General features: G+C 37.3%; 3 protein-coding genes and 1 long non-coding RNA gene across 6 annotated transcripts; 1 reads left to right on the top strand and 3 right to left on the bottom strand.

Moving 5' to 3' along the window:
* Positions 1–5,970: 5,970 nt before the first annotated feature.
* LOC126597176 (mitochondrial import receptor subunit TOM20-like) lies at positions 5,971–8,235 on the bottom strand. Its single transcript, XM_050263945.1, has 6 exons — positions 8,001–8,235; positions 7,835–7,913; positions 7,549–7,718; positions 7,409–7,456; positions 6,523–6,621; positions 5,971–6,312 (listed from the first exon to the last, which is right to left on the bottom strand). Exons 1-6 carry the CDS (start codon positions 8,097–8,099, stop codon positions 6,187–6,189), a joined length of 621 nt encoding a protein of 206 aa, XP_050119902.1. The 5' UTR covers positions 8,100–8,235; the 3' UTR covers positions 5,971–6,186.
* Positions 8,236–14,856: 6,621 nt separating this feature from the next.
* On the bottom strand, positions 14,857–18,964 carry LOC126597636 (65-kDa microtubule-associated protein 8-like). Of its 2 annotated transcripts, none has more exons than XM_050264443.1 (11): positions 18,820–18,964; positions 18,495–18,728; positions 18,114–18,371; positions 17,800–18,012; positions 17,437–17,592; positions 17,198–17,357; positions 16,953–17,104; positions 16,775–16,862; positions 16,411–16,484; positions 15,720–15,794; positions 14,857–15,528 (listed from the first exon to the last, which is right to left on the bottom strand). In XM_050264443.1, the coding sequence occupies exons 1-11, from the start codon at positions 18,931–18,933 to the stop codon at positions 15,205–15,207; spliced, it is 1,848 nt and encodes a 615-aa protein (XP_050120400.1). In that variant the 5' UTR covers positions 18,934–18,964; the 3' UTR covers positions 14,857–15,204. The 2 variants fall into 2 exon arrangements, with proteins under 2 accessions (XP_050120400.1, XP_050120401.1); XM_050264444.1 differs by having other exon boundaries at positions 18,525–18,728.
* On the top strand, positions 16,780–19,549 carry LOC126597637 (uncharacterized). The gene is made up of 4 exons (XR_007614293.1): positions 16,780–16,915; positions 17,455–17,640; positions 18,242–18,404; positions 18,506–19,549. It is a non-coding gene; the product is annotated as an uncharacterized LOC126597637 (long non-coding RNA).
* A 1,776-nt stretch (positions 19,550–21,325) lies between these two features.
* On the bottom strand, positions 21,326–24,869 carry LOC126595501 (uncharacterized). 2 transcript variants are annotated; one of them, XM_050261776.1, is made up of 9 exons: positions 24,707–24,869; positions 23,359–23,468; positions 23,079–23,147; positions 22,727–22,842; positions 22,567–22,621; positions 22,237–22,357; positions 22,053–22,100; positions 21,858–21,952; positions 21,326–21,724 (listed from the first exon to the last, which is right to left on the bottom strand). In XM_050261776.1, exons 1-9 carry the CDS (start codon positions 24,828–24,830, stop codon positions 21,626–21,628), a joined length of 837 nt encoding a protein of 278 aa, XP_050117733.1. In that variant the 5' UTR covers positions 24,831–24,869; the 3' UTR covers positions 21,326–21,625. The 2 variants fall into 2 exon arrangements, with proteins under 2 accessions (XP_050117733.1, XP_050117734.1); XM_050261777.1 differs by lacking the exon at positions 24,707–24,869 and adding an exon at positions 23,602–24,000.
* Between the last annotated feature and the right edge of the window lie 1,783 nt (positions 24,870–26,652).

The raw sequence follows: 26,652 nt of genomic DNA, 5'->3' as shown, positions 1-26,652 counted from the left end.
GTTAATTTAGTATTTGTCGATTTTCCATCAAATTTGTAAGGAGTTGACAATTTTTTCCTTGAATGTTAATTTTAGTCAATTATCCCTCTTAAACTTTTATAATTCGTCATTTTTCTCCCTTGTTGGGAAATTGACACTTTCTTACAAGTTCCGGGGGTGAGAAATCGGCTAACACCTCATATGATAAACTAGATTTTGCAGTTGTTAGTAGAGTGGTACTCGTTTTTTCCTCGTTCGGAGGCTTTTTACCAAACAAGGTTCTCCCAAAGGCCTCCTTCGGTTTTCACAAGTACTAGCAACATGTCACATAGGAAATTTGTCGTGAAACGCCAAAGCACACCAAGAAACAGCCGGCTGTCACATTGGAAAATATTGTTGAACCCATTTACCAGGTGAAAATAAAAGCCAAAGTCTATAGAGTAGGCAAAAGCAGCTGGAACGCATCAACTCCAACATGACCATTATCCACAACCCCGCCACAAGTTTGTGGTAACAATTTTTTCTGCTTAGTTTAAACTTAAACCCAACTAAATTAAATTATATAAAATGGTCGCTTCAAATTTCAACCTTTGATTCGACGGCTGTGTTTGTGGTTGTGTGCTGGGTCTCGGGAGAGTTGGATTATCTCCCCTATTTTTTTCCTCCCGCTCCCTCTTCTTCTATTTGAACAGTTACGGTTAAGTCAAGTCAACATCTTATACTAATTTTTTATAACAAGAGAAAGACAAAATGTAATTGTATTAAGATACGTAAATTGCAAAATAACAAGAGAATATATCAATAAATATCTAGTTATACTTAAAAAAAATGTAATTGTATTAAGATACGTAAATTGCAAAATAAAATAACATATAATAAAGTATTAGAATTAGAACATATTGAAATAATGGGAGCAAATATATATTGAGTGTTCATCTAAGTATTCAATACGTTTCTTCCAATTTATTGAAAAATTAAAATCAAGATCTGTTTTCTATTTAATTAAGAGTCGCAACCTAGACAGGTGCTAGGCATGTCTAAACGTCAATTCTTAAATTTCAAACACTTACAAATTAATTAACACGATACCCAACCGTCTACTACCTAAGTGAGACCTAAGTGGTTCTAGCTAGGAATCTTCCGAACTATGAGATAGAAATGGATCCCCTCCTGAGCAAATGGTGGGGATCCTCACACAACACGGATCATTGGATTTTGATCCAACGGCCCGTATTGTGTGGTCATGAGGATACCCATCATTTGCTCAGGAGAGGATCTAATTCCCTGTGAGATGACACCTCTTGCAAAGTATTATTATTATAATCCCATTCGATAGTAGGGGCAACTCTGCCAAATTCTCTCTCCTTATATCCCAGCATAGCAGCATAAGACCTTAGTTGATACCAAATTTATGTTCTGGGCCAAAAGTAAAATTGTGGGCGGTGAAAGATGGTAGGGAGCTGGATTGGTAATTCAAGTACAATTTCAACCCTTTCTTGGTCTGAGCCCAGCATTTAACCTGATAAGGATGACCACAGGCCCTTTTAGGAAAAGAATTCTCATTTTATTCAAAAAATGAAAATTGGTTATGGAACCTATTTCACATCCAATTTCAACAATCCGAACCACCTGTATTGTGAGTCTCGATCATCCTTGTAAAAATCAATTCAATCAAAAATCATTTACCCATTTAATAATCACGATAAAAATTTCAATATTTCTCTTTCAACACTTTGTTCATCAAATTTTTTGAACTCCATTATATGCCTCGAATATTTCCAATTTAACCAATACTTTGAAATATGATCCTTACGGTGCAACTTGAAAAATACAGGTGCAGAAAAAGCAAGTTTTCATAGATCATTTTGTTGAAAGAGACACAGAGTTGACAGAAAAGACTACAAGAGATATCCATCCATCCCTCCCACACTTTAATTCCCCAAGTTCATCAATGAGCAATATATTGGCTTCCAAATCCAAATATAATAACCAACCTATCCAGCAAGATGTCTATTACGCAAAGATCCACTGTCAAGTATAATATCAGCTATGACTCTGTCACACACTGCAGTTCCGTCATATGTAGCGGACCCCACGAAACCACATACTAATTAAATTAATTAACAAGTAAAACCATCTTTAGACTTTAATATCCAAAGCCAAAAGCTTTGCCCTCCCTTTGCCAACCAAAAACACAGAATATAACGCATTTGCTATCAAAATACATACAAACCTGTACTAACCAAACCAGTTTTCGAGAGGATTTAGCCGACGCGAGCATCCAATACTTGATTTATCAATTAATTTGGAGGTTGCTCTCAATCCTAAAGCACCCGATATCATTGGAGCCTATCACCAATGCTGCACATCAAACTATAAACTATAGAGGAGGCAAAGCAAATGACCATAAAGTAAACCAAATTGAAATCCCACAACGCCGAAGGAAGAAGCATGGCGCCTGTCCTCCTGCAAAGTCTCATTAAACTTTGAAATTATTAAAGATCATGAGGACTCTACTTTGCACAAAGCATGAAAGGCAGATGCTAAACAAATCAATAAAAACTTTTGCAACCTAATATCTCCTTATTGGTGAAAAGAGCCATTATAATGGCCTATGAGGAGTGTTTAAAAAGAATTAAATCTCAGACAGAGACCACCAATTGGTGTTCAACCAACGGGGATTGACCAAAGAGGACCCTATTTTAAAACAAAAAACACACATACACAAAAAGTAGGGAGTCTTTGCGACAGACTATATTTTCCATAGTCCTATAAGGCTCTCCCCAATACTACCAGACCCTTCTGGGAGGATCGAAAGAATAAACAAACCCTAAAAAAAGGCAATCAAAGTGGAATGCCTAGTTAACTATTTCTGCTTTTAACATTATCAAAGTATTTTCCTAGCATCCACCCAACAACCAGCCTGGATATATTAGGGACTAATAACATATTATGGTATTGAGAGCATCTTTTGCTTCCACTAATAGCAAGGCATCCAACGTGAAAATGCCACCTTACCCACTACTTCACACCAATAAAAGAAAGTGGCGGCAGATACTAACCAGGGATGAAGTTTTTTATTAATTAAACATGATGATGCATCCTAGATTCTGCAAATCTTCCCTGTTGGCATTGTTCTAAAAATTCCGCGCTAGGAAGCTGGCCCCCGATTAGTCTCTAGGCGTTTGAAAAAGGCCGCCTAGACCCACTTAAGCGTCTACCTAGGTCGCGACTCCCATTTCGACAGAAAATCAATAACTTTCATTTTGCATTTTATTTTTTCAATAAAATGTAAAAGACTTGTTGAATATTTGGATGAACACTCATTATATGTTTGTTCCCCATGTTTTCAATATGCTCTAATACTTTATAATCTATATGTCATTTTATTATGCAATTTATGTATTCCAATACAATTATGTGTCTTTTTAAGTATAAATAGGTGTTTATTTAAACAATATACAATAAATTTACTGGAATCCGCCTAGTCTGCCTAGGCCCCAGCTTGCCGCACAACTAGAGTCTAGCATCTTTTAGAACCTTGCCTATTGGCACCCCGCTTCAATCACTCAACCCAGTTCTTTCAAAGACTTTTTACCAGTCAATCTATTAAGCTTCTGAACATGACTCCTATTTGGTATGCGGATCTTTCAAGTGAGCTAAAAGAATAATCTACTCTATGCTAATATGTTTGGTTCAGAGAGTTTGATTCTACTTAATTTTTCTCACCAAAAAAGGAAAACAACTTCATCTCTATCATCACAACTGCAAGCAAATAGCCTTCAAAATATTAGATGATTTTGACCTTCGATAAACAATGTAAACAACTTTAAGGCCACAAAATACATACCAAAGAAGGGGAACCAAGGAAAAGAAAAGAAAAAAGAAAGGTGTTAGGTTTACAAAGATTTTTATAATCGGCCTAACAATAAGCTAAAATTTCCCAAGCCTCAGCACTACAACTGCAAACTTATGAGGACAAGAACATGAAAGTTTCACAAAGAGTGGTGCTCAGAATGTTCTAATTATAGTTTAGACTAAGAGAATCATTACTTTGAAGGTCAATGATTGTTAATATAAAAGACTGAATATTTATATAGAATATTTACTAAAAGAGGAAAGAAGCTGCATTCCCAACAAATTTGTTCCTACAGTGACCAAACCATGAGCCAAAAGAAAGAGCCCCAGAAATAAAGTAGGCCTCAACAGATTATCCACAGTTTTGTTTCTAAGGATTTTGCATCACTACTTTTCTTAGACATCACTTCCCGTACCAGATACGCCCTAATAATTCTTATCTCGAGTAGGGAGTTATTATTAATTCAGTCCAGAGTGCAGTCAACTCAATTGTTAAGGATACTTGAGTGTTGAGACAATAGATTTATAGCTCAGAAATGATTGAGATTTGCAAGTAAAAGAACTGATTATGAAGCTAACTTAAGTTTTCAAGCACACAAAATATTTCTACCTGTAATTTTAGCTCCCAGGGCTTGGTCTTCCACATAATGAACCAAATAACTGGTAAGAAAAGCATAAGAACTTTATTTCCATGGAAGTGGGAGATTTCTATTGGTTACATAGAGGTGGCAAATCAACCCTGGGTTAATACCCATTAAGACCCATTTAGTTAGATTTCACCTTACACCATCATCACCACTACCAATCTCACTCTATATTATGGGGGTGTCAAATTAAGCGGGTCTTAACGGGTACCCATTAACCCAATGGGTTGATTTGCCACCTCCAGGTACAATGATCAAAGTGAACATTATAGTATGTGCCCACATAGGAGTTTACCATGTAAAACATGAGAGGCGTACTCTTAGCCTATAGGAAGAGTTTCAGACCAAAATAATGGCTTGAGATAATAACTGACCAATATTATACTTCACCTCATTAAAGACGTTTAACTGAATCCCTTTATATTCACCACTTGTAAGTGTCAGCCTCCCTACGTGTGTTTTAACATGTTGATTTTTTTTTTTCTAAGAGAACATCTAATGATTCATGCAGAGGAACATTTCATTGTGAAAGATTATAATGAATATTTTAAAGCGCATTATCTTCCATGAAAAAAAAATATTTGAAAAAATAAAAACATGATTTCCATTAGTTCCAACTTCTTTTAAAAAATCTGACTTAGGTCTATCATGATTGGGTCAAGCTCATCATAAGGAAGTAACAAAGTATTTACCAATTTATATGCTTTGGGCACTTAACATGGATGATATATTAACAATTAGTTAATAATTATTTTTTTGAGAAGAATTAGTTAATAATTATAGATTAGTGGAAATCCAAAATGTCCAACACCAGATTGCTAGAGCCTTGTTGGTAAAACTATATTAGCAGCAGAAAATTCAACTGGAAATTTGGGATACAGATACATGTTTTCACTCCGCTTTTACGTTGCAGTAACCGAAGAAGAGGACTGGAAGCTCGTGGTTAACCCTGGGGGTAATAAGACAAGATAAACCATAGAATTATTTCTCAAATGGTTCTCTTTAAGGAGGTTTCCACTAATACAGTCACCGCTACACTAATGGCAAAAACATAAGACAATGGAGGGAGGGAAAGACAGTAGTTGGTTGCGGAAAAGTGGTCATGCTGTAAATTTTTTCATAAAAAATCATCTCAAATTTTGGGCAGAGATTGTCTGTGGAGGGTTTAGAGCACACATCCAAAGACACAGGCAATTTTCTTTTGTCTTGTTTGTGTATAGGTTATGACTTAAGAGAGATGGTGATTTATCAGATTAAGGGTATTTTGTTACAGTGAAGTTGGCTAGAGTTACATCCTTTATAAGGTTGGCTAATTTAGAACTAAAAATAAAAGAGAGAATTCTAGACTAGACCTCTTAGGATACAGATATATCATACAACCAAAATACAGAGAAATCCTGAGAAAACCTCTAGAGCGTACCAAAGAGCAAGACAAAGCAAGTAGTTCGATGGGATCATATGCAAACAAACCAGCATAGACTATCCAATATTTGCAGGAGAGAAAACAATAATTCATATAAAAAATGTTGTTCCTAATTATCACAGCAACATAGAAAAAGTTATGGCCAAAATCAACATGTATCAGCATATTACATGATTTACTTGAATTACTACAACTCAGCCAGATGAATATCTTAAAGAAAATATTAACCTTCAACCAAATGCACTGGCAGGGTTACTTCATTCTTACGATATATAATAAAGCTTATCTTTGGGGTGGCGGTGGCATGTGGGATTTCGCCATTCCAACCCATGCAACAATGCCAACAGCAAGGATAACCCATCCCAATATGTCATACTTCAGATCACTGCTCTTCTTGGTCTTGGAACTCTGGAATAAATAACAATTTTATTAGAAGTTCAATGAAAACAAATGAAGTTTTCTTGCATCTATACACTGAAAAGCATTTGTGACAAACAAAGTATTTGAATACCAATATCAAATGCAGCCAGCTGCCAACCAAACACAGAAACATTTGTGACAAACAAACATGTTGGAACAGAATGCACTTAGAATAAAGGATTAATTTGATAATCTAACCTTTGTACTGGATGAAGAAGGAGCAGGTCCCCCACCCAGAGTTTGTTGACCCAACGGTCCAAGCCCTTGCTTATGGATCTCCATATGCAATTCTGGTGCCTATGAATACATGACCAACAATTACCTCTGTTGCACTTGCAATGTAGATTCAAATTAATGCAGTTACATAAAAAGGATATTAAACTACCTATGATAACAACCTCTTAAAATAATTAGTTGGTACTGAACTCGATAGAAGGTCCTAAAATTATCCAATTTACAGAACACGATTGCTTCTTACTACAAACATAAGGACACAAGACATTTCCTGATAAATGATATTGACCTTCAAAACATTCGCCCTGATACCTACGCTATAGTTAGTTAACCGGTGCCTCGCATCTGCCCGCCAACAGTTGTTGTGCATGGTACCAGTTATATCTATAACATGAGAAAATCCTTCCCAATTATTATCCCCTTCATATGGGATGACTTAACTCAGGTCCCAGGGCTGTTTGTTCTTTTTTGGTTTTTTAGGCCTTTGGCCACAATATACCAAATCATATTTATACAAAGTGAAATAAAACTTCTTCTGCCCACTCATACCCATAACCATTTAGATATATCCATGTCTGGCTGCAATTTAGCATCTGTGACCCTTAATCTGAAGGTTGTCATAGCCCAAAGCAGATCATTTCTGAATTGTTTTCAAGTTTGAATTATCGTAAGTCTACAAAGCCCCCACCTTTTAACTTTAGTACCTACTAAATTCCTCTTTCCACTATATTACCTACTAAATATCTAAGGTAGCCAATAAATCTTCGAGGTCAATCTACGAACGTTTCACAATACAATATTATAACATCACCAACAGAACAGCCTGCAAGTGGAATAACACTAGCAATACCTTAGCTGTGACTTCTAAGGACTTCTGATAAAGCTCATTACCCGGGTCCTACAAAATCAAACCCACTGTCAATCCTCTCTTGGAGTTTAGAATAATCAAGTATAATACAATTTGAAAATTCGGATATGCAATAATATAACCTCATCCGCCGCCCTCTGGAAAAACCCAGTGGCCTTATCTAAATAAGGCCTTGCCTCGTCGAGATCAGGGGTGAGAAATGCAAAAGAGGTGTGGGCATTTCCTAGGCACCACAGCGCATCGTGCTTCGTGGGATTTATCTGCAAAGCCTCCTCCAGCTTCGAAATGCAATCTAATCAAAATTTCACGTTCAATTGAATACTCATTACAGAACACAAATTCCAATCGAAAAAAACACCATCACAACTACTAATTAGGGTTTATGAAAGCAAAATAATAATAAATTACCAGTAATCATGCTCTTCGAATCGGCAATGCTCTGAAACTGCGACAGTTCGAGGAGCGCCCCTCCCCATTTCGTCAAATTCTGCAGTAAAAAACGACACGGTTAATGCACACCGGGTTAAAATTTGACAGAGATAGAGAGAGAGAGAGAGAGAGAGAGAGTACGAACATCGGCGTCGAGAGGGTTCTTAGCGTAGTTAACTTCGGCGGTTTTGCGGGTGTGTTCGAAGAGCAAGAGGCGATCGAAGTCTTCCTGAGAGAACTGCATGGCGGCTGATTCAGGTGGAAGAAGGCGATTTTTGGAGCGAAATAGGTTACCGTGATTCACCTCAGAGGAGGGAGTTAGGGTTTGTGCGTTTGTTTTTTTTTTTTTTTTTTTTTTTAATTTGAAGGGGGATGAAGAAAAGTATAGAACTCTGAGCTCGCGCGACACACTACGCCAGGATTTCGCGGTCGACACGTGTGTAATCTGTCACTTGGCCTTGGCCACGCGGATCACGTGACCGTTCTCCTTCCAAGTTAGGAAACTTAGTACATTTCAGGCTGATTTGGTATTGCTGAAATTATTTTAAAAACAACTTTTTAAAAAGTTGGCACTAAAATTGTGTTTGGTAAATAAAAAATGCTTTTTTTTTATTATCAAAATCATGAGTTCAAAACAGAAAAAAGCAGAAGCAGCTCTACACTTGCTTCTAAAAACAACATTTTTTTTTCACATCACAGCAATCTCAAACTAGCCCTTCAACGTGAGATATGGAAGAGGATCCTCTCTGAATCCACTTTGTCAGGATCCTAGGAATCCACACATCCTAACCATTCATCGTACATCGTGCGCCCAGCTTTTATCTAGTATTATTTGTGTTTAATTTTAAATAAAAGAAAATGTCAAATGATTTCTGACCGTACGATGCACAATAAATAATTAAGATGAGAGGATCCCTATGATCCCCACAATTTGGATACGGATGGGATCCAAATCCGTGAGATATATCACTAAGGATGACATCAAATCTTCTGCACTCAAAATAGGTGTGATCTTTATGTGGCCTTAATAATTGTTTGAATCATATTAAATTTATGACAACAAAATTTAAAATAATAAACACGTATTAGACACTTATTAGGGTCACATGGATGTCACATCCATTTTGAGCGCATAAGATTTGATCTCACTAGGATAACTCAATTTCGATTCAAAAAGTTTTGAAATATTATGTCTTTTAAATTTAAAATTGAAATGTTAAAATTAAAAAAAAAAAAAAATATATATATATATATATATATATATATATATATATCCAAAACGAATTTAATGAATTTAAATGTTTTGAATCATATCTGAAATTTTTTGAAACTTGTCTAACTCTATATATACACAACAACTTCGTTTGCCACGCCGAATCAAAGTATCTTTTAAGAAGATGTCAAAAAGGCCACATCAACAATAATAATAAAAAATAATACAAGCGTTTTCCAATCGAAATGTCAATTCCTATATGGCATGACATATAATGACAACAAAGATGGTTGTTGTCAAATTTGACATCAGCTTCAAATAATTTTTAATTAATTATGAAATGTTATTTATTTATTTATTGGTTTAAAGCATTGCCTTTTCATTTCCCTTCTTTACCAATGCAATGTTTAAATTAGTTAATTTCCTTTCATTACCTAGCTCTTTCTCCATCGTTTTCTTGCAAGTTACTTCATCATCTTCCAAGGCCATCATCTCAACTAGTATTCTGTCTTTTCTCTCTCTCTCTCTCTCTCTCTCTCTCTCTCTCTCTCTCTCTCTCTCTCTCTCGATGAAGAAGGAATTGAAGTTTGGGTTTGCGGTTGTGTATGGTTGTTATAGGAAATGAAATGCAATAAATCTCTGAAGTAAGGGGAAAATTCCTACAAGCAATAACTCTCTGAATGAACTCCTTGCACACAATTGGTGCCCTTATAAAAGATAGGGCAACATGGCTGTTGGTTCAAAAATCGAAGAGGCAGCACCACTCTCCGGATTTCGAAGAGGCACCATTTTCCACACGCAACATCAGCTTATCGGGTACCACAGATAACTTTGCCAAAGATCTCTGACAAAGTTTAGACACATAAATTTTGAAGGTCCAGCTACCATACTATTACCCACAAAGGTAAAGGAACAACACCACTGCTTGATAACTAGAAAGTCCCAATGTGTGTCAACCTCCGTGCTCCGTGGCAAGGCAGATTGGCAAAAATGCCCAACCTTTACTCACATTCGAGAAAACACTCCCAACAAGATTGCTTTCTCAAAAATCGAAGAGGCACTGTTCTCTGAATCTCGAGAGTCAGATCCTCGACATGATTGCTTATTCGAAAACCAAAGAGGCACCGTTCTCCGAACTTCGAGAGCCAGATTTCCTTGGATAAAGTTTGTCTGCAATCTTCACACGCAACATCAGCTTTCTAGATACCACATACCACTTTTTCAAAGTGCTCTGACAAAGTTAAAACATGTGAAGCTTGCAGCTCCCACTACATTGCTATGACCAAGAAGGGTAAATGAATAGCATTATGACTTGCTCAAAAATCGAAGAGGCACCGCCCTCCGAATCTCGAGAGCCAGACTCCCAACAGGATTACTTTCTTAAAAATCGAAGAGGCACCACTCTCCGAATCTCAAGAGTCAGACTCCCAACTGGATTGCTTTCTAAAAAATCGAAGAGGCACTGCTATCCGAATCTCGAGAGTCATATCCCTGACATGATTGCTTGTTCGAAAACCGAAGAGGCATCGCTCTCTAAACTTTGAGAGCCAGATTTCCTTGATAAAGCTTGTTTGCAATCTTCACACGCAACATCAGCTTTCCAGATACCACATACCGCATACCACTTTTTCAAAGTGCTCTAACAAAGTTAAAACACGTGAAGCTTGCAGCTCCCATTACATTGCTACGACCAAGAAGGGTAAAAGAATAACATTACTACTTGTTGTTAGGAAGACTCCTATATATGTCGACCTCTATCCTCCATGGACAGGCAGACCTGCAAAAATGCTCAACCCTTCCTCATATCTAAGAGGGCACTCCCAACGAAGCCTCTCGAAATACTCAGCTTTCTCCCCCCCCCAATAATACCTATGCAAACCAGCCACATCAGAGCAAGAGTATTTCAAATCACCAGGGTCAAAAGCAAGAATATCCCATATCATGTTTTTTCTCTGTCTTTTCCTTTGCCCTTGCTCTTACCTGCAAGACAAGGAGAAAAAGAGCAATCAATCAGCACTTGGAATCAAGCTTCCAGTCAAGAACTGACTGCCTGGAACCCCTTGCCTGATTACTTACCTGGCATTACTCTCGAGTACTCGTCTTCAACATCTTATGCTTCCAGAAAAGATACCACATCTGCATGAGGAACAGATAGGGCAAGTAAGAAGGATACAAGGAAGCATGTGGAGACAAGCGCAACAGAACACATGCCGATTCATCTATTACTTCGTCAACATCAAAAGTATCCCATATCATCAAGGTCGAATGCACTCTTGATTTGATGGACTTGTTTTGACCCTCAAATTCTTGAGTCGGCCTTATACTCTGGAGGAAACCAGAAAACCCTCCAGCCAAGTTCAAGAATAAGCTTGTGGAAAGTTACTTCTTCAAAAGAAAAAGTATCTCATATCATTTCTTCTCCATTTGCTTCTCCTTATCCTTGTTGTTGTTTACAACACAAGGAGAAGGAGAACAATCAACCGGAAGCCGAAGCCGAACCTTTGATCCAGGTTGCTTGCTTGGAAGTCTGATTGCTTACCTTGTCTGTTACCTATTTTGGCAAATCTCCTAGCTTGGCGGCTTGGGGGACTCCTACTATAGGGTTTTGTATCACACTTGACCAAGCCCGAAACTACAAGTAAGCTTCAAGTGAAATTGATACATTACCTTATGCATCTTCATCGGTTAAAGATACCACCTCTGGATGGAGGAAAAGTACTTCTAGAGAAGATGCCACATCTACGTATGAGACAGATAAGGCAAGTGAAAATGATACCACACTTCGGTATTTAGAAGTTTCGTGATTACTCAATGACTTGGATCTTGTAAGTCCCCAACCGAGGAGCTTCCCTCACTCAGGAACTTAAGGGAGCACTGTTTGTACCATACTTGACCAATCCCAAAACTGCTGAGCACTGATCAACGTTATACCGTCAAGGACCCAGAAGAGTTTCCCTACAACTAGGAGGCCAATCACAGTGCGACACGTGTCTACATCAGAAGCTAATCATAGCGCGACACGTGTCAACATCAGAAACCAATCACAACATGACATGTGTCAATGTCAGAATGAAACTATAAACTCTCTTATATAAATAGAGATCATTCTTGCACAATATTTCCTAATGTCATTTGTACTAAATCATTCACTTGTACTCACTAAAGGAGAGCTTGAACCTATGTACTTGTGTAAACCCTTCACAATTAATGAGAACTTTTCTACTACGTGGACGTAGCCAATCTGGGTGAACCACGTACATCTTGTGTTTGCTTCCCTGTCTATATCCATTTACATACTTACCCACACTAGTGACCGGAGCAATCTAGCGAATGTCACAAACTTAATATTTTATGTTGTACCAAAGTCCTCACTGATTTTGTGCATCAGCACGATTAATTGACGAAAGAATCAAAATTTGATTTGGACTTGATTCACACCCAATTGGATTTAATCAAATAAATTTTTTATTTAATTAAATAAATCAATCAACTTCATCCTTAATTGAAACTTTTCGTCCTAATCACAACATCCTGTCATATTATATGGGGACTAAAAAAAATTAATTTTGTTAATGAGTAATTCATCCATCTAAAAAACCTTTTTCATTTATTCCGGTCCTTACTAACTCTTTGTTTGGTTATTTCGGTCCTTACTACACTCATCGCGCACTTGTATCACTACCTAAGCTTTGCTTAGCTCCTACACTTACCACGAACTTGAATCATCAAGTGGCTGCTAAAGCAAGCTAAGCTTCACAAAGCACCAAAACTAGTTAATTGTTTATTATTATGATTTCATGAAAAAGCAACAAAAACAAACTTTTGGCGGAAACGAAATTTCACATGGCCGGTACAAAACGTTATTATACCCAAATAGCCATGGATTAAAGTTCCAAAGAACTATGAACTGGTCACGGCGCAGTGGCACACAAAGTAATATAACCTGTAATGCAAGTGCAATATCGTCAATCAAATATGATAAACTGAATGTTTCCCGCCAATTCAAAACCCTAAAACATCATTTTCTCCCTTTCGAATACACATTCCCGAATCCCCACCATAGCATCGCCGCCACCAATGGCAGAAGAAGAGATCGCAACACGAGTGGAAGAGAACCCAGCAGGAGAAGAAGAGAACCCAGCACAAGAAGAAGAAGAGAACCCAGCAGACGAAGAAGAGAACCCAGCAGGAGAAGAAGAGAACCCAGCACGAGACGCAGAAGATAACCCAGCAGACGAAGAAGAGAATCCAGCAGTCGAAGAAGGGAGCCCAGCAGCAGAAGAAGAAAACCTAGCAGGAGAAGAAGAAAGCCCAGAACAAGAAGAAGAAGAGAACCCAGCAGGAGAAGAGGAGAACCCAGCACAAGAAGAAGAAGAAGAGAACCCAGCACGAGAAAAAGAGAAGCCGGCAAAGGGAAAAGGGAAGGTAGGAGAAGAAGAAGGGAATGGGAATCGGATCCGACCCGAATTCCCAAACGGTCGGATCAAGAGGATAATGAAGCTGGACAGGGGCATCAACAAGATCAACTCGGAAGTCTTACTCCTCGTCTCGTACTCCGCCCAGCTTTTCCTCGAATTCCTGGCGGAGCGGTCAGCGGAGGTCGCGACGGAGAGGAAGCGCAAGGTCGTGAAGCTCGAGCACATGCGAGTCGCGGTCAAGAGGCACCGCCCGACATGCGATTTCCTAATCGATGAGCTTCCCGTGCCCTCTCAGCCGTCCGATCATCCGGCAACCGACCGGAGTCAAGGTCACTCTGTCGCCAGTAGTTCAGCTCCAGCTAAACGAGACCGGAGCCGCACCGCTGCCGCTAGACCAGCTCCAGCCGGCACTTGTCGGATCGATGGTTTCTTTCACAAGCTGACAAAAAAAGCCCCGATTCAGACAGAAGAAACCCCAATCGAGACCGACGAAGCACCAATCGAGACCGACGAAGCACCAGTCGAGACCGACGATGCCCCAATTGAGGTCGACGAAGCACCAATCTAGAGTGACGAAGCACCAATCTAGAGTGACGATGCACCAATTGAGATCGACGAAGCACCAATCGAGACCGACGACGCCCCAATTGAGAGCGACGACGCCCCAATTGAGAGCGACGATGTCCCAATTGAGAGCGATGATGTCCCAATTGAGAGCGATGATGCCGCAATTGAGAGCGACGAAGCTTCTAATTGAGACCCACGGAGCCCCAATTGAGATCCACGAGTCATAATCTCAGGTCTTTGTTGGTCGAAAAATGAAACATTTTGTTTGGTCAGGTTGTGTAATGGTGAGAAATCCATGGAAACAGGGAGTCTGATTCCAATTTTTGTAATTATTTATCTAATTATCCAATGCATTTGATATTTTGATCTTGGTGGATATTGATTACAATGTGCTGTGTGCAAGTTTTTCTATCAGTCTTATATGATATTTGAATCGGTTTGCTTCTTGTCATCATCATCGATGAGAAGTGGGGTACCGAAACTGGAAGGAGATATTTCATCTCTTAGTTTTGTTCATGAGAAATGATTGAGTTTCTTCTTGTTTTTCTATGTATATGATATCGAAAACAGAGCAAATAGATTAGATTAGTGCATGAGCAACAGGGACAAACCTTTGTTGAAGACTGTCAAAGAGACGAGAAAAGCACAAGGCATGCCCTACATTGCTCACATATTTCGCAATAGACTCGTAAGTAATGAGGTATAACTATCAATGCTGTTCAATGGGGATGGGGAAAAACTCTACCATTCTGCTCCCATGTATGTTTGTGTGTAGTTCAAAACATAATTCTTTACTTTCTGGCTTGTGTTCATATGACTTTGATTTGCTTTCTCTTTTCTTTTCATTTACAATTTGGAAGGTTACAGAAAATATGCTTAATATTTTACTTTTTCTAACTGCAGTACATGGTAGTAATAAGAAAACAATCTTAGAACTTATTTATTTGCATTTGCAATTACAGATGTCTAAAAGCTCTAGACATTTCTGCTGGTACAGGGGTAATTTTTAAATACAGGCTCTTTTGCTGAAACGCTAAACTGCACTTATTTTACTGCACGATCTGTTAGGTATTTCCGCGCTACTAGCTCTCGCACTCTTCTGCTCTTTGTCCTCCCGTAGGACAAGACGATTGACAACTCAGACACAATAATCAGGGAGATTGTGGGCCAGAAAATGTTGATACCACCGAAGCTGTTTCATCTCTAAGGTGAGAAACAAGGCCAGGTCGAGCGAGCAACTTTTGTCTATGTGCCTTTTTACCTTCCTTTATAAAGGAGATGCCTTGAGTGGCTGAGTTTATGCTGTGTGGCCCCAATTGCTGAAGGCCCAGTGAAAGCCTTCTGTTTAGAGGCATGGCGTTGCTAAAACCTCCGTTCACACTCCTGATTGAAGTTCGCCTTGTACTGGTGCTTGGCCTGGTTATGAACAAATTTTCTTGCTCGACTACTACTTGGCTTTGGACCTTCTTCATTTCCTGTGAGGGAAAGCTTGCCTCATCATGTTGGTAAGAAATTCCAAAAACACAGGCCAGAGGACCATTGTGGAATGAGAAAATTGTTATATCAGGTTGCATGCGACTAGATGTCTTACTGGAAAACTACAAACATATGAATGAAGACACAACACTTTGGTGAACCTTTCATTGTATTGTAAAATAAAACTAACCCGTTGTCTTTGCTTGTCCTCCTCCTTTTCTTGCCTTAGCACATTATACTCTTCCAACATTGCTAGGAGAGGTACCTGCATGACTTGTTTTTCATGAACTGTATTTGACTGCACTACCAGTCTACCAGAGAGAGAAAGCATGGAATATTTTTTAAGACACCCATCGATACAGTGCAAAGAAGGAAGATACCGTGATACTCTGTTGAAGTACAAAACTGTGAGACATTCATAGAATCCTGGAACAAATAGTTCCATGATTCCTTGTCATCCTTAATCCATATATTTCCAGCTTTTGTTATCTTCTTATCACATCGATCAGTGGTTGCTTTTTTAAGATAATAGTTATGAAACAAAAGGTGGCATTTAACATTTGTATGTGCATTCATCTAATGAGGTCCCACTAGTCCAAAAATTAAGAAAAATATATAATTGTTTGAGTGGAAAAAGGTCTCCCAAAAACACCAGTCTTCGGATTCAGATTCTGAAATTCCAATTATTCCTTCTTCCGAGTGATTTTTCTTTGATTATGGAAATTTGTTGAACTTGAACTTCTCTACTCTAGTTTCAATACAGTATAACATGGTGTATTAAATTGTATCGGTCAAGACTCGGATGCTATTCACAAATCAGGGATTCAGAATTAAATAGGAGAAGATTGTTTTATAATATTGCGGAGCTGTATGTTACGTACCTCATCATACAGGAAAGTTTTCTTTCTTTCTTCTTCCCAACTCTTAGTATTTGCTATTAGCAAATCCACCAAAGCTGCATGTTGTGACATTGTGAGAAAACTTATCTTTATTGGATGCCATTAACGGTATGATGCAAAAGCATAGCACATACATTAAAGTTTTTTGTTTTCCTTTGTTTGATGTTTTGGAAGAATACTGAAACTCATCCAGCTAATGATATTCTTATTATTTTATTATCATTGCATATTGCAGCAAAGTTTACTGATTGTATGTACACTCTGAGTTGTGGACCTCGTGTATACGACAATCCTGCTTCTGTTGTGTGTGAATGCGTATAGCTAAGAAAACGGTTCTTGATTTTACCTGGGATTTTGTTGACTAATACTCGGGCACGTTCTGCACGTTTCAGGTTCTTGTGTGCACCTCTGCTGACTGAGTACCGGTTCTCGTCCTAAAAGACATGTTTGATTAGTAAAAGTGAAGTCTATGTGTGTACTTATAAAGGTACGAGCCTACTACAAATGTAGATCCATATACTGACTCTACTATATTCTTCCAACCAACGCTCCTCATCACGTGCTAGCATCCACTTCTCCACCTTTTCCATAATAGTCATTCTGCTAGAAGCTTCTTCTTTTGCTCTTGATATCTGTTGATCCATGCTCGTTAGGAGATCTGCATGGTCGATCTCCCCTGTTGTACATCTAGGTCAGTTAACTGTCTACTTTATCCATAAACAAACAAATTAAGACAGTTTTTTTTTTATGAAAAATATGAAAATCGCACCCGAGTTGATGAGGTTAATTAGATTATCAATCTCTGATTGCGAAGGAATCTCCATGTGTGATTTATTGCGTATCTCCTTAAGCTCATTCTGTTTCTTGAAAAATAGTTCTTTCATCTTGCTTGCTTTTAATTGATCCAGTCTCTTGACTTCAGCCTCAGCCTTTAAAATGAATTTGAATGATGTTATTTCTCTTTCCGAATTCCGATACATTGAATTGCCATCAAAATTTTATACTTGCCTGTTGTATTATATGTAGGGTTAGGCTTCCTGGATCTGATACTTCTGCTGATGAAAGTGATAATAAGCCAGTAACATGGGAAAACGATTGACGATCTTTGTAGGGTGTGTCCATGAGATCCCACAAGTTTGTCAATGCTTTGCCAAGATGGTGAAGCTGAAAATGTATATGCAGAAATAATCATACTGATGCCTTATGTAACCAGTGAGTTTGCATCTTTCCCAGAAGAGTAGATTTGTATGTTGAAAATGTATAATTTAGGCTACTTAGTCAGTTCTATGAATTTCTTTCTGTAATTGTATCGCAGTGTATAACTAAAGAATCGTTAGTGAGAACTGATACAACTGCACAAGTAATTGTCACCTTTTCGAGTCGCCTTTGCTTTTCTTCCCCAAGGGATTCCACTGTGCTGTTAAGTTTAGCCAAAATACTGTTGCTTATATTTTTGGCTATCCCACATAATTCATTCAAGCTTGGATGAACCTTGGTGATAACCATTGAGGCGTCTGTTCCTAATATCAAAGACAAATTGTGGACTGCATCTATATATTTTTCGACCCTCATGAGCCTTTCATTCTGCAAGACAAACATAGAACTTAAAAGGAGATTTGAATTTTCATTAGAAGTACATATGTTTTCGTTGTCCACGAAACAGTTTCTGAACTACATTATGGTACCTTCTCGTTGTGGAGTCTTTGTAGCTCTGTTTGGTACTCCTCTAGTTTCTTTGGTGAAAGATCATTCTCATTCACCATGACATTCGATGATAAGTCTTCGTACTCTGACTGACCTGCTATTTCTGCAGAAATTTTCTGAATTTGCCCTTGTACTGCTCGGAACTTATTCACCCTATCTTCTTTCCTCAATCTCATCTCCCTCAATGCCGGCGTGAGTGAATCCAACTGTTCTTTCAGTGTTCCCACCATTTTTTCTGGCTGATGAGATAATAAAAAAATCAGCCCAAGAAAGTAAGAGTTCTTATTTTTTCTCAGTATTCACATTTGTATTCCAATCCTATATTAACATGCATGCGATGATTAATAGCCATATTAATTTACCGAGTTAACAGGGATTGATGGATAATGTACCCGTCCAGGGAGAGACCGTTCGCCAAGGGACAGAAGAAGATGGGTAAATTCAGCCTCCGCTTCAGCCAACTCCTGGTGCAGTCGAGCTCTCGAGGTATTCGCAGTATCAACCTTCTTCCTATAAACCTCCAGACACTCCTGCTCCAAATCCAGCAGCACCTTCTCCCTTTCAAACTGATCTTGTCCAACTTCATTCCAAATCTTCTGTTTCATGTAAATTCAGAAAAACAAAAGTTTCAGAACGAGAACCATTCAAATGCAGTAGTTATCCGATAAATGTAGAACGAAACCTTGCCTGCAATTCCTGAAGCAAGTATCCGCACGAAGTTTCCAAAAGCGTGGAGCTTCGCATTCCAATCGGCGTCTGAAACGAACCCATCTGAATGTTTTTCTTCTCTGTGTTCTCCATTGATCAGAACAAAGCTAAGTTAAGGGCGGTGTGGAAAGAGGAAGAAAGTGGGAAGTTCCTTGATAAGGCAGAGTGTGATATGGTGGACCTCTTGGGTGTGAGTTTTGCTTAAAAGACAAGTGTGGAAAAAGGTAGGTAATTTCCAAGCTTTGAGTTCAAGGATCTGCACTTTCTTCAGCTTTTGTGACTTTTGCTCTTTCTTTCTTTTTTTTTCCCTCTTTGATTATTTGAATTTAAACTTGAGGAGAAATTGTTGCAGTTAGGGTTTCTTATTCAAAGATGTGCACGCCTGTTCTTGCACCGCACTGACCAAGCTTTGACTTAATTCCTAAGCAATATCAAATCCATGTGGATTGGGGAAGAAGGATATGGTTTTGCCTTTTCACTGTTTTAGTCTGTTTAGCTTCTATACGTTGTATTAGGAACATTTGATCAACAGCAAATGTTTTGATTGGCCCATTAATGTTTTGATTGATCTTTAGTTATTTTTTTGTTAATGAGAAAGTCATTCGAACTTCAGACATTTTCCTGACATTTGAGAGAAGGTACCACAACACTCATTTAAAATGCTTATCCAGTTTCTTCGGAAATTGCAAGATCTTTGGCGCCAGAAGAAGTTGACCCGTATCATTTGGACTTGGTTTTAATTTCTCTATATGTTTTTTGTATTATTTCTACACAATAAATGTCTTTATTCAGTAGAAAGCGCCGTCATTTAGCCCTTCTAAATACCATCTCAACAAACTTCAAGATCCAATTAAGAATGCTCACATAAAAATCACTTATACTCATAAACACTTTCAGTATAATTTTTTTTTCTATAAGAAGCACATTAAAAAGTTTATTAAAATTCAAAGTGCTCGTACTTCACTAAGAAAGCACTCCAAAGTCTTTAAAACCAAGAAATTATTATTATTATTATTATTATTATTATTATTTGCAGAATGTTATCACATGTGTTTTTTATTATTTGAAAGCGCTTAGCCATTCCCAAATAGGTCTAGTTGGTAGTGATTGATTCATTATTAATCATACACTAATCTTCGATTAATTGTGGGTTTTTGGTTTGGTAACTCATCGTCAATACGACTAGAGACAAATCAGTAGGTAACATTTGTCTCTCTAATTTGGATGAGAAATATAATTTCACTAACCTGCATTAGGAGTGAGATTAAATTATTAATAGGATTAGCACCTGACTTACCGCCAATTAGCAAAACCAGTCTAACAATCTTTTGGCTTGTAAAGAGGATAAGATACCTGAAGTGGCTCTTTCCAAAGGAGACAAAGTTGAAATTGAAACTGAGTTTTGCACTATAGCTGATTCAAGATCTGGTCAAATAAAAAAAGAGAAAAGTAGATCCGTTAGACATATTTTGAAAAGCACAACAACAAGACATTAGGATTACAGATTGAATAAATCAAGTGAAAATATAAAAAATTAACTTATCTCTTGAATTCCAAACCCTAACCTTAAATCCTAAATCGGAGTTAAGACTATATTATTCTAATCATATTGGGCTGTAATATTAGTCAAATATTAAGTCACTTAGATAATAAGTTACTCGAGAATCAAGTGACTTAATTGAAAAGTCATTGATACTCACACTAATCTTTACAAGAGCAACCCAATCTATCTTCATATTACGCAAAGTGGACTTGTCAGCTTTCAAGCCTAGAGAGTATGGGAAACTAAATTTGAGGAGTATTTTGTTCTACTCCACTTGAAATTTGGTTTTCTTTTATGGTGGATAAGTAGAGGGAAAAACCCTACAAAATAGCACTTCATCTCTATTTTGGAAAAGAAGTTACATGAAACAAGCTCACAGTTATTGTGACGTTTTAGGCCATTTTTACAAGGTTATGTTGAAAGAGTCTTACACATGACCTTGTATTAGTGGTTTGAGACTCCTTGCTGATAGTAAACATGTTCCTTGTAACTCTTTTCCTCCTATTTTAGATAGATATTACCGTATTATTTGAATTATATCATCATTTGAGTGTCTCACTGATCACGTAAGCGGATATATTCCCGATCACATCCAAAATGTCCCCGCTATTATACGTTTAACAAAAGAAAATTGAGATATAGGTATCCAGAGAAAATGATCATTAGAAAACAGTGCAAAAGCAAGCCCAAATGGGAAACAACCATAAAGGTGAACATTGCACTCAAAATCTTTTCATTTTTCAAAGAATCAAAGCAGCCAAATTATGCATGTCAGCTGCAAAGGGACAGCTTATATATCTCACGGCTTTACAGCAAATTTATATCGGATTTCCGAAAGCCTAACGCCTCAATGCCTCAAGATTTGTGAGACATTGAACGCCTTGCTTTACGCCTTCACCTTTATAAACACTGGTTGTGAGTCCTGTGATTCCTTGATACAACTTTCTACGTTTACAAGTAATCTGCTGTATTGTCCTGTTGAATACATCTAAGCTTTCACTTCTGAATAATATAACGAAACAAGCAGTTAATTTCCTTTCCTGGACCCTTCAAGACAAAATAATTTCAGTCGACATACAAATTTGTATACGAGCAAGTATGCAGTGAAACTGTCGCAACTGTCCCTATTGATATTGCTTACTCCGAGTGAGGGAGGTAGAAATTGTACAATTTTTTGGTTAGTCATGGATTTTAAAGGGAACGAAAGAGTATGCGCTTGCAGAGCTTCTAGGTTGGTTCCCATCAACAAAGAAGGCTGTAAGAAGGCATGTCTTCAATCCGCAAAACATCATCCATTAGCAGCTCCCTCTCCAGTTGAGCTCGCGTCGATTTCAAAACATCCTGCAACACATTCAAATAGAATCAAAACCCTTTGAAGTTTGTAATCCAACATATGTAGCCCTGCGCGGTACATATATGTATAATCTTGGGGAGTATGATTCATGAATGGTATGCAGATCAAGGATATTCTCACATTGAACTCCATGTATGTAGCATTTCTCTCGAGCCACTGTTTGTCCATAACCATGAATGCAACGCAGTACAGCAAGTCGAAGGTCCATTCATTTTCTGCAGTAACATTAGAGAATGAGAAGGTCTCTGTTAGGCAACCATCAACCTTTTTTTGGTGCTGTTGTTCAGTAAGATTTAAACTCGGATGTTATCATACCTAACAACATTTGTAAGAAAACTGTTCTTATGAAAGTCCTGGGTTTTCCTGCCACATAAACAAGCATGAGTTATCAGTCCAAAGCTTGCGCTAGAGAAATCGAAAACCTGTCATTTGAAAAACCGACAACATTTTATATCCTAAGTTCGAAACTTGGAACAAAAGGAGCTCCTTTGACACTTACTGGCATCAAGGTCAAGCATTTGCATGATCATAAATGTGATGTTGACACCAGCAACAGCGAAAGGATATTCCCAAGCAGCTCGCTTTCCTCTCTGCTTTTTCAATAGACACTGGAAAGATGCCTGCAACAACATAAATAAACATATTTAGACAGCATAAGTTAACATGGTTGGAACATTAAGTATATACCAGTAGAGCACATTAGCCCTCCAATATACATACATAACACATGCATATCAAGCTCCGTAGTTTTTTGTTAGGTTGGGAGTATGCGAAACCTATTTCTTGATGTTTCAAACTTTCTAGTTACATATCGAGGTTGGAATCTTACTGAAAATGTCTTTGCAAAGAACAGCAGGTTCTCCAAAGAAATGAATCCAGCTCCTCTGTCAGGTAATCCAAGCTAAGCAAGTAAGAGAATGACAACACAGATTGACAGAAGAAATTAACCCGAAAGTTGCAGAACAATAGACAAATAAATGTAAACAAACCTGAAATCGGTAGACGGATCTCTTCCTTGCCATCCCATCTCTTTCCATTGATCAGATATCAAACCCTTAAGCTCTTGTCCAGGAAATGTAGCGTACCATAAAGCTCTCAGCGCTTCCTGTCCTCATCAAATTTTCGTAACAACTAAGTTTAAGAAAAAAAGACAAACAATTACCAAAGAAAACATTTGACTGTATAATTGAACCTGAACTCATGCCATTTTTAAAGTTGACATTCATGTCCCATCTGTATCATGTGTCCATGGACACTAAGTTGTAATGCTTAAACTCAAATTTCTGCCTACATATAAAAAGGTCGGGAACATATATATACATCTCGAAATGAAAATTTCACCTGGTGATCCGGCCTAGTAGCATCAAAGTAAACCTTCATTCTTTGCTTCAACCGTCCCATTCTTTCTTCCTGCAAGTTTTCGAACAAATCTGTAAAATATAGTGAAAGAGTAAAATGATAGATTATCATGGCAAGAACTAAAGAAACAGAAAAACAAACTCGACTTCATACTCCACTCAGTTACCAAAAACATGATTCTAAATGGCAATCCGGCATTCTCTCTGTCTTTGTCATCAGCTCTTAACGAATGATTGGTGGTTTAATTAACTTAAATACTTACCTGAAGGGGTGTCAAGTTCATACAAATCCGCTGATAATTTCCCTTTCGCTTGAAGCAAACGCAAGTGAGACCCTTACCGATCCATTTAGGCGAACCACAAGCTTCATCATCTGCATACAACCAAAAAAAACCAAGAGAATTCCCCAATGAAAACAGTGTACTAATGGAACATGATCGATTACACAACGTCGTTAATTGCTGCCAGAAACACAAAGAAAGTACAGCACACAAAATCTTAGCAACCTGGAGGCAGTAGCACACGATCCACAAGAAAGCATTTCATAACAGCAAATGTTGCAGTGGATTTCCACAGATTTTTGCTTCTTCCGAATTAATTTCCAAACAATCAAGATCATCGTAATATAGCCAAACACCATTATTGTATCATGATTGAAACAAACAGAAAAGAACGCGGAGATTTTTTGAAATCCTTATCATCCAAACACTCCCATCTACCAAGTTCGAGTAAATCTGACACTCCAAATTATAATAATATTTGTCTCTGGATGCATTTCTTTTATGTATGTGCAGTGTCATGTAGTGAAGTAGACAGTGTATGTAGTGAAGTGGACGAGACATATTCGATAAGACCGTCGGACTAACCTAACTTTAATACAAGGGCAATGCTAAGGGGTTCTGTTAAAGTAAGACTCATCATAGATTCTGTCATCTCACAATTTAACATAAATTCTCGTGTTATATTATAAAATATTGTGCAAAAAATATGAGATGCACTTTTGAGCGAATCTCTTTAGCATTTCTCTTAATGTAAAGTCTGAACACTCATAACGTATGAGATTGAGTGAAACTACAAATATCTCATATTTTTACCAAGTTTGTATTCTATATTATTGACCAAAAAAAAAGTTTGTATTCTATATTTGGAGTGTGTAGTGTTGTGTTAAGCCCGACAAACATACGAACACGCGCCGATCTGCGACATTAAACAGCATCCTACCACGTGGGAGACATATGCTGGCCATGTGAGAGTACTTGATCCAATATGGTCGGAATGCTTATCATATATGGACCTTGGATTCTTTTTCTACATATGTCGTATAACTATTCTATACTGGCATGTATAGTACGCATATATATTACTTGTCAGAAAATACTAGATAAGAATCAGATACATGTCAATCACGACTCACAATTAGCCACATAAGTAATTCTCAATTAGATATTTTCGTATATTCTTCAAACTGGGATTTGCTAGTTTTCTTTTTGGTGCACAGAACAAGAAAACGCATTGCTAAATTAATCAATTTTTCTGGGAAATGAATCAAATTTAGCAGCATATATATTGAAGAAGTTTAAGTAAGAGTGCTAGAAAAAGATAGATAACAACCTGCAGAAATGGAAGCAGAAGTGTGTGTGGGAGGAGCGCAGCGGGAGATGGTAGAGGATGAGGAGGAATTAGGGGGAGGAGAGAGAGTTTGAGGACTACTGGTACTCCCAACAACTCTCATCATCTCGATCTTCGGAGGTTCCAATCCGAAGCCAGTTTTAATTAGGTAATCTTTATAAATGGAGAGAGTAGACGGTCAAGGACGCAAAAGTCCAAGTTGAGTGAAACCACATGGCAGGCTGTCCAATTAGGTTAAAAGGACTGACAAAAATTACACTACAAAAAGCAGTGGAATCTGAGATGCCTTTGATGACAAATGTTATATGCAGTCTGATGGTTGTTGCCCACTTGCCAACAAGAAGAATCTAGATTGTCGGGAAAATTTTCATTGTGGTCGGAATACGAATAGTACATCACGTATTTTTATATAAGTAGTGAAAAATTTTATTTTTTAAGTTCTTAACTTTTTAATACATATATCCACCATTTATAGAGTAACACGAAGTGTACCATCCCGTATTCCGATTATATTAAAAATCTCTCTAGATTGTCACCCACGCTAGCTTCAACACTCGGAAATAAAAGAGTAAATTGAGCAATGGTCCCTTAATTTTAACTAAATTGTAGCAATGATTATTCAACTAAAAATCCATTACCATTGGTTCCTTAACTCATCAAAACGTGTAGCTATGGTCACTTAACTAAAAATCCATTACCATTGGTCCCTTAACTTTAATTCAACTGGAGAAATGGTCCTTCAACTTTAACCCAATTGTAGCAATGGTCCTTCCAATATAACTCATTTTGACAAAATTTCGACGACTTTGACTAAAATAACCATAGCTACACATTTTGATGGGTTGAGGGACCCCAATTGTAGCAATGGTCCTTCCAACATAACTTATTTTGACAAAATTTTAACGAAGTTGACGAAAAGGAACATAACTATACATTTTGATGAGTTGAGAGACCAATGGTAATGAATTTTTAGTTGAGAGACTATTGCTCTAATTTGATTAAAGTTGAGGGACAATTTATACAATATACTCGATATAAAAACTACCACTACTTATAGGACTAGTTTAGTAATTATGTGTTTCAAAAAATTTGATTTTGTTGTGTTGTGAACATATGTGATTTGTTTGTTTGTCTTATTTTTTTTTTTGGTAAAAGTGCTTTTAACAAAAAAAAAAGTGTGAGTGTTTGCTTAACTTATATATAAATTGTTGTAAATATGTTAAATGATTAAAAAGAATAAAGTATTGAACGTAATACAATAATTCCAAAGAGAATAACGAAGGGGTAAAAATTGTAATTTTGTAAAATATGCAAAGGTATACTTATCATTAGAAATTTTCATTAAATATGCCTTGTTCATTATGGTTTGAAAAAAAAAAGATTTTTTTTTAGAAGTATGGTACATCTTGGTTTTGCTTTTCTATTGACATTGATAGCAGTTTTAGGAAAACCTTTATTTTGTTTGTTTTACCAAACACATTTGGTGTTACAATTTTTTTAATAAATTGCTTTTTTAAGAAGCACCACAACCCCAAACTATCCTGTAATCAGTAATAATTTTAGCACGACATGATTGTCTGACTCAAAAGTGATAAAAATTAAATGAGTTCAAGTTGTTCATAATCGTAGTCTAGTAATACTTGTGTCGGTTGATTCAACACGATTAATAAACAGTTTGTATTTCGAGTCAACCTAAATGTTAATAACATTTAAAAAAATTTGTCAATCCTTGTAAATAAGCTTGTAATAAATTTCGAGTCAACCTAATTGACCATATGAAAAATAAATTAAAAGAGTAATAAATTTATTAGAAAACTTTATTTTAATCCTTGACAAAGATGACTTTTAGATTTAAACCATGAGTAGAAATATGATTTTAGTCCCTTGATACATTAATAACTTCATTTATTAATTTTATTTTGATATTT

The sequence above is a fragment of the Malus sylvestris genome, chromosome 13 (genome assembly GCF_916048215.2).
Source record: "Malus sylvestris chromosome 13, drMalSylv7.2, whole genome shotgun sequence".
Classification (NCBI taxonomy): domain Eukaryota; kingdom Viridiplantae; phylum Streptophyta; class Magnoliopsida; order Rosales; family Rosaceae; genus Malus; species Malus sylvestris.
The sequence above is the reverse complement of the archived record's forward strand: the minus strand, read 5'-3'. Positions and strand labels throughout refer to the sequence as shown.

Bases quoted from the DNA above. Each gene is read 5' to 3' on its own strand.
- LOC126595501 (XM_050261776.1), bottom strand. From the start codon at position 24,830: ATGATGAGAGTTGTTGGGAGTACCAGTAGTCCTCAAACTCTCTCTCCT. The intron at 23,469-24,706 runs GTTGTTATCTAT...GGTTGTATGCAG, and splicing joins TTCTGCTTCCATTTCTGCAG to ATGATGAAGCTTGTGGTTCG. The intron at 21,953-22,052 runs GTATGATAACAT...ATGTTACTGCAG, and splicing joins TTTCTTACAAATGTTGTTAG to AAAATGAATGGACCTTCGAC.
- LOC126597636 (XM_050264443.1), bottom strand. From the start codon at position 18,933: ATGGAGAACACAGAGAAGAAAAACATTCAGATGGGTTCGTTTCAGACG. The intron at 17,593-17,799 runs GTGACAATTACT...ATACATTTTCAG, and splicing joins AGCAAAGGCGACTCGAAAAG to CTTCACCATCTTGGCAAAGC. The intron at 16,863-16,952 runs GTCAGTATATGG...CATGTCTTTTAG, and splicing joins GGTTGGAAGAATATAGTAGA to GACGAGAACCGGTACTCAGT.
- LOC126597176 (XM_050263945.1), bottom strand. From the start codon at position 8,099: ATGCAGTTCTCTCAGGAAGACTTCGATCGCCTCTTGCTCTTCGAACAC. The intron at 7,457-7,548 runs GTTATATTATTG...TTGATTTTGTAG, and splicing joins TCCAGAGGGCGGCGGATGAG to GACCCGGGTAATGAGCTTTA. The intron at 6,622-7,408 runs GTATTGCTAGTG...ATGTATTCATAG, and splicing joins CCTTAGAAGTCACAGCTAAG to GCACCAGAATTGCATATGGA.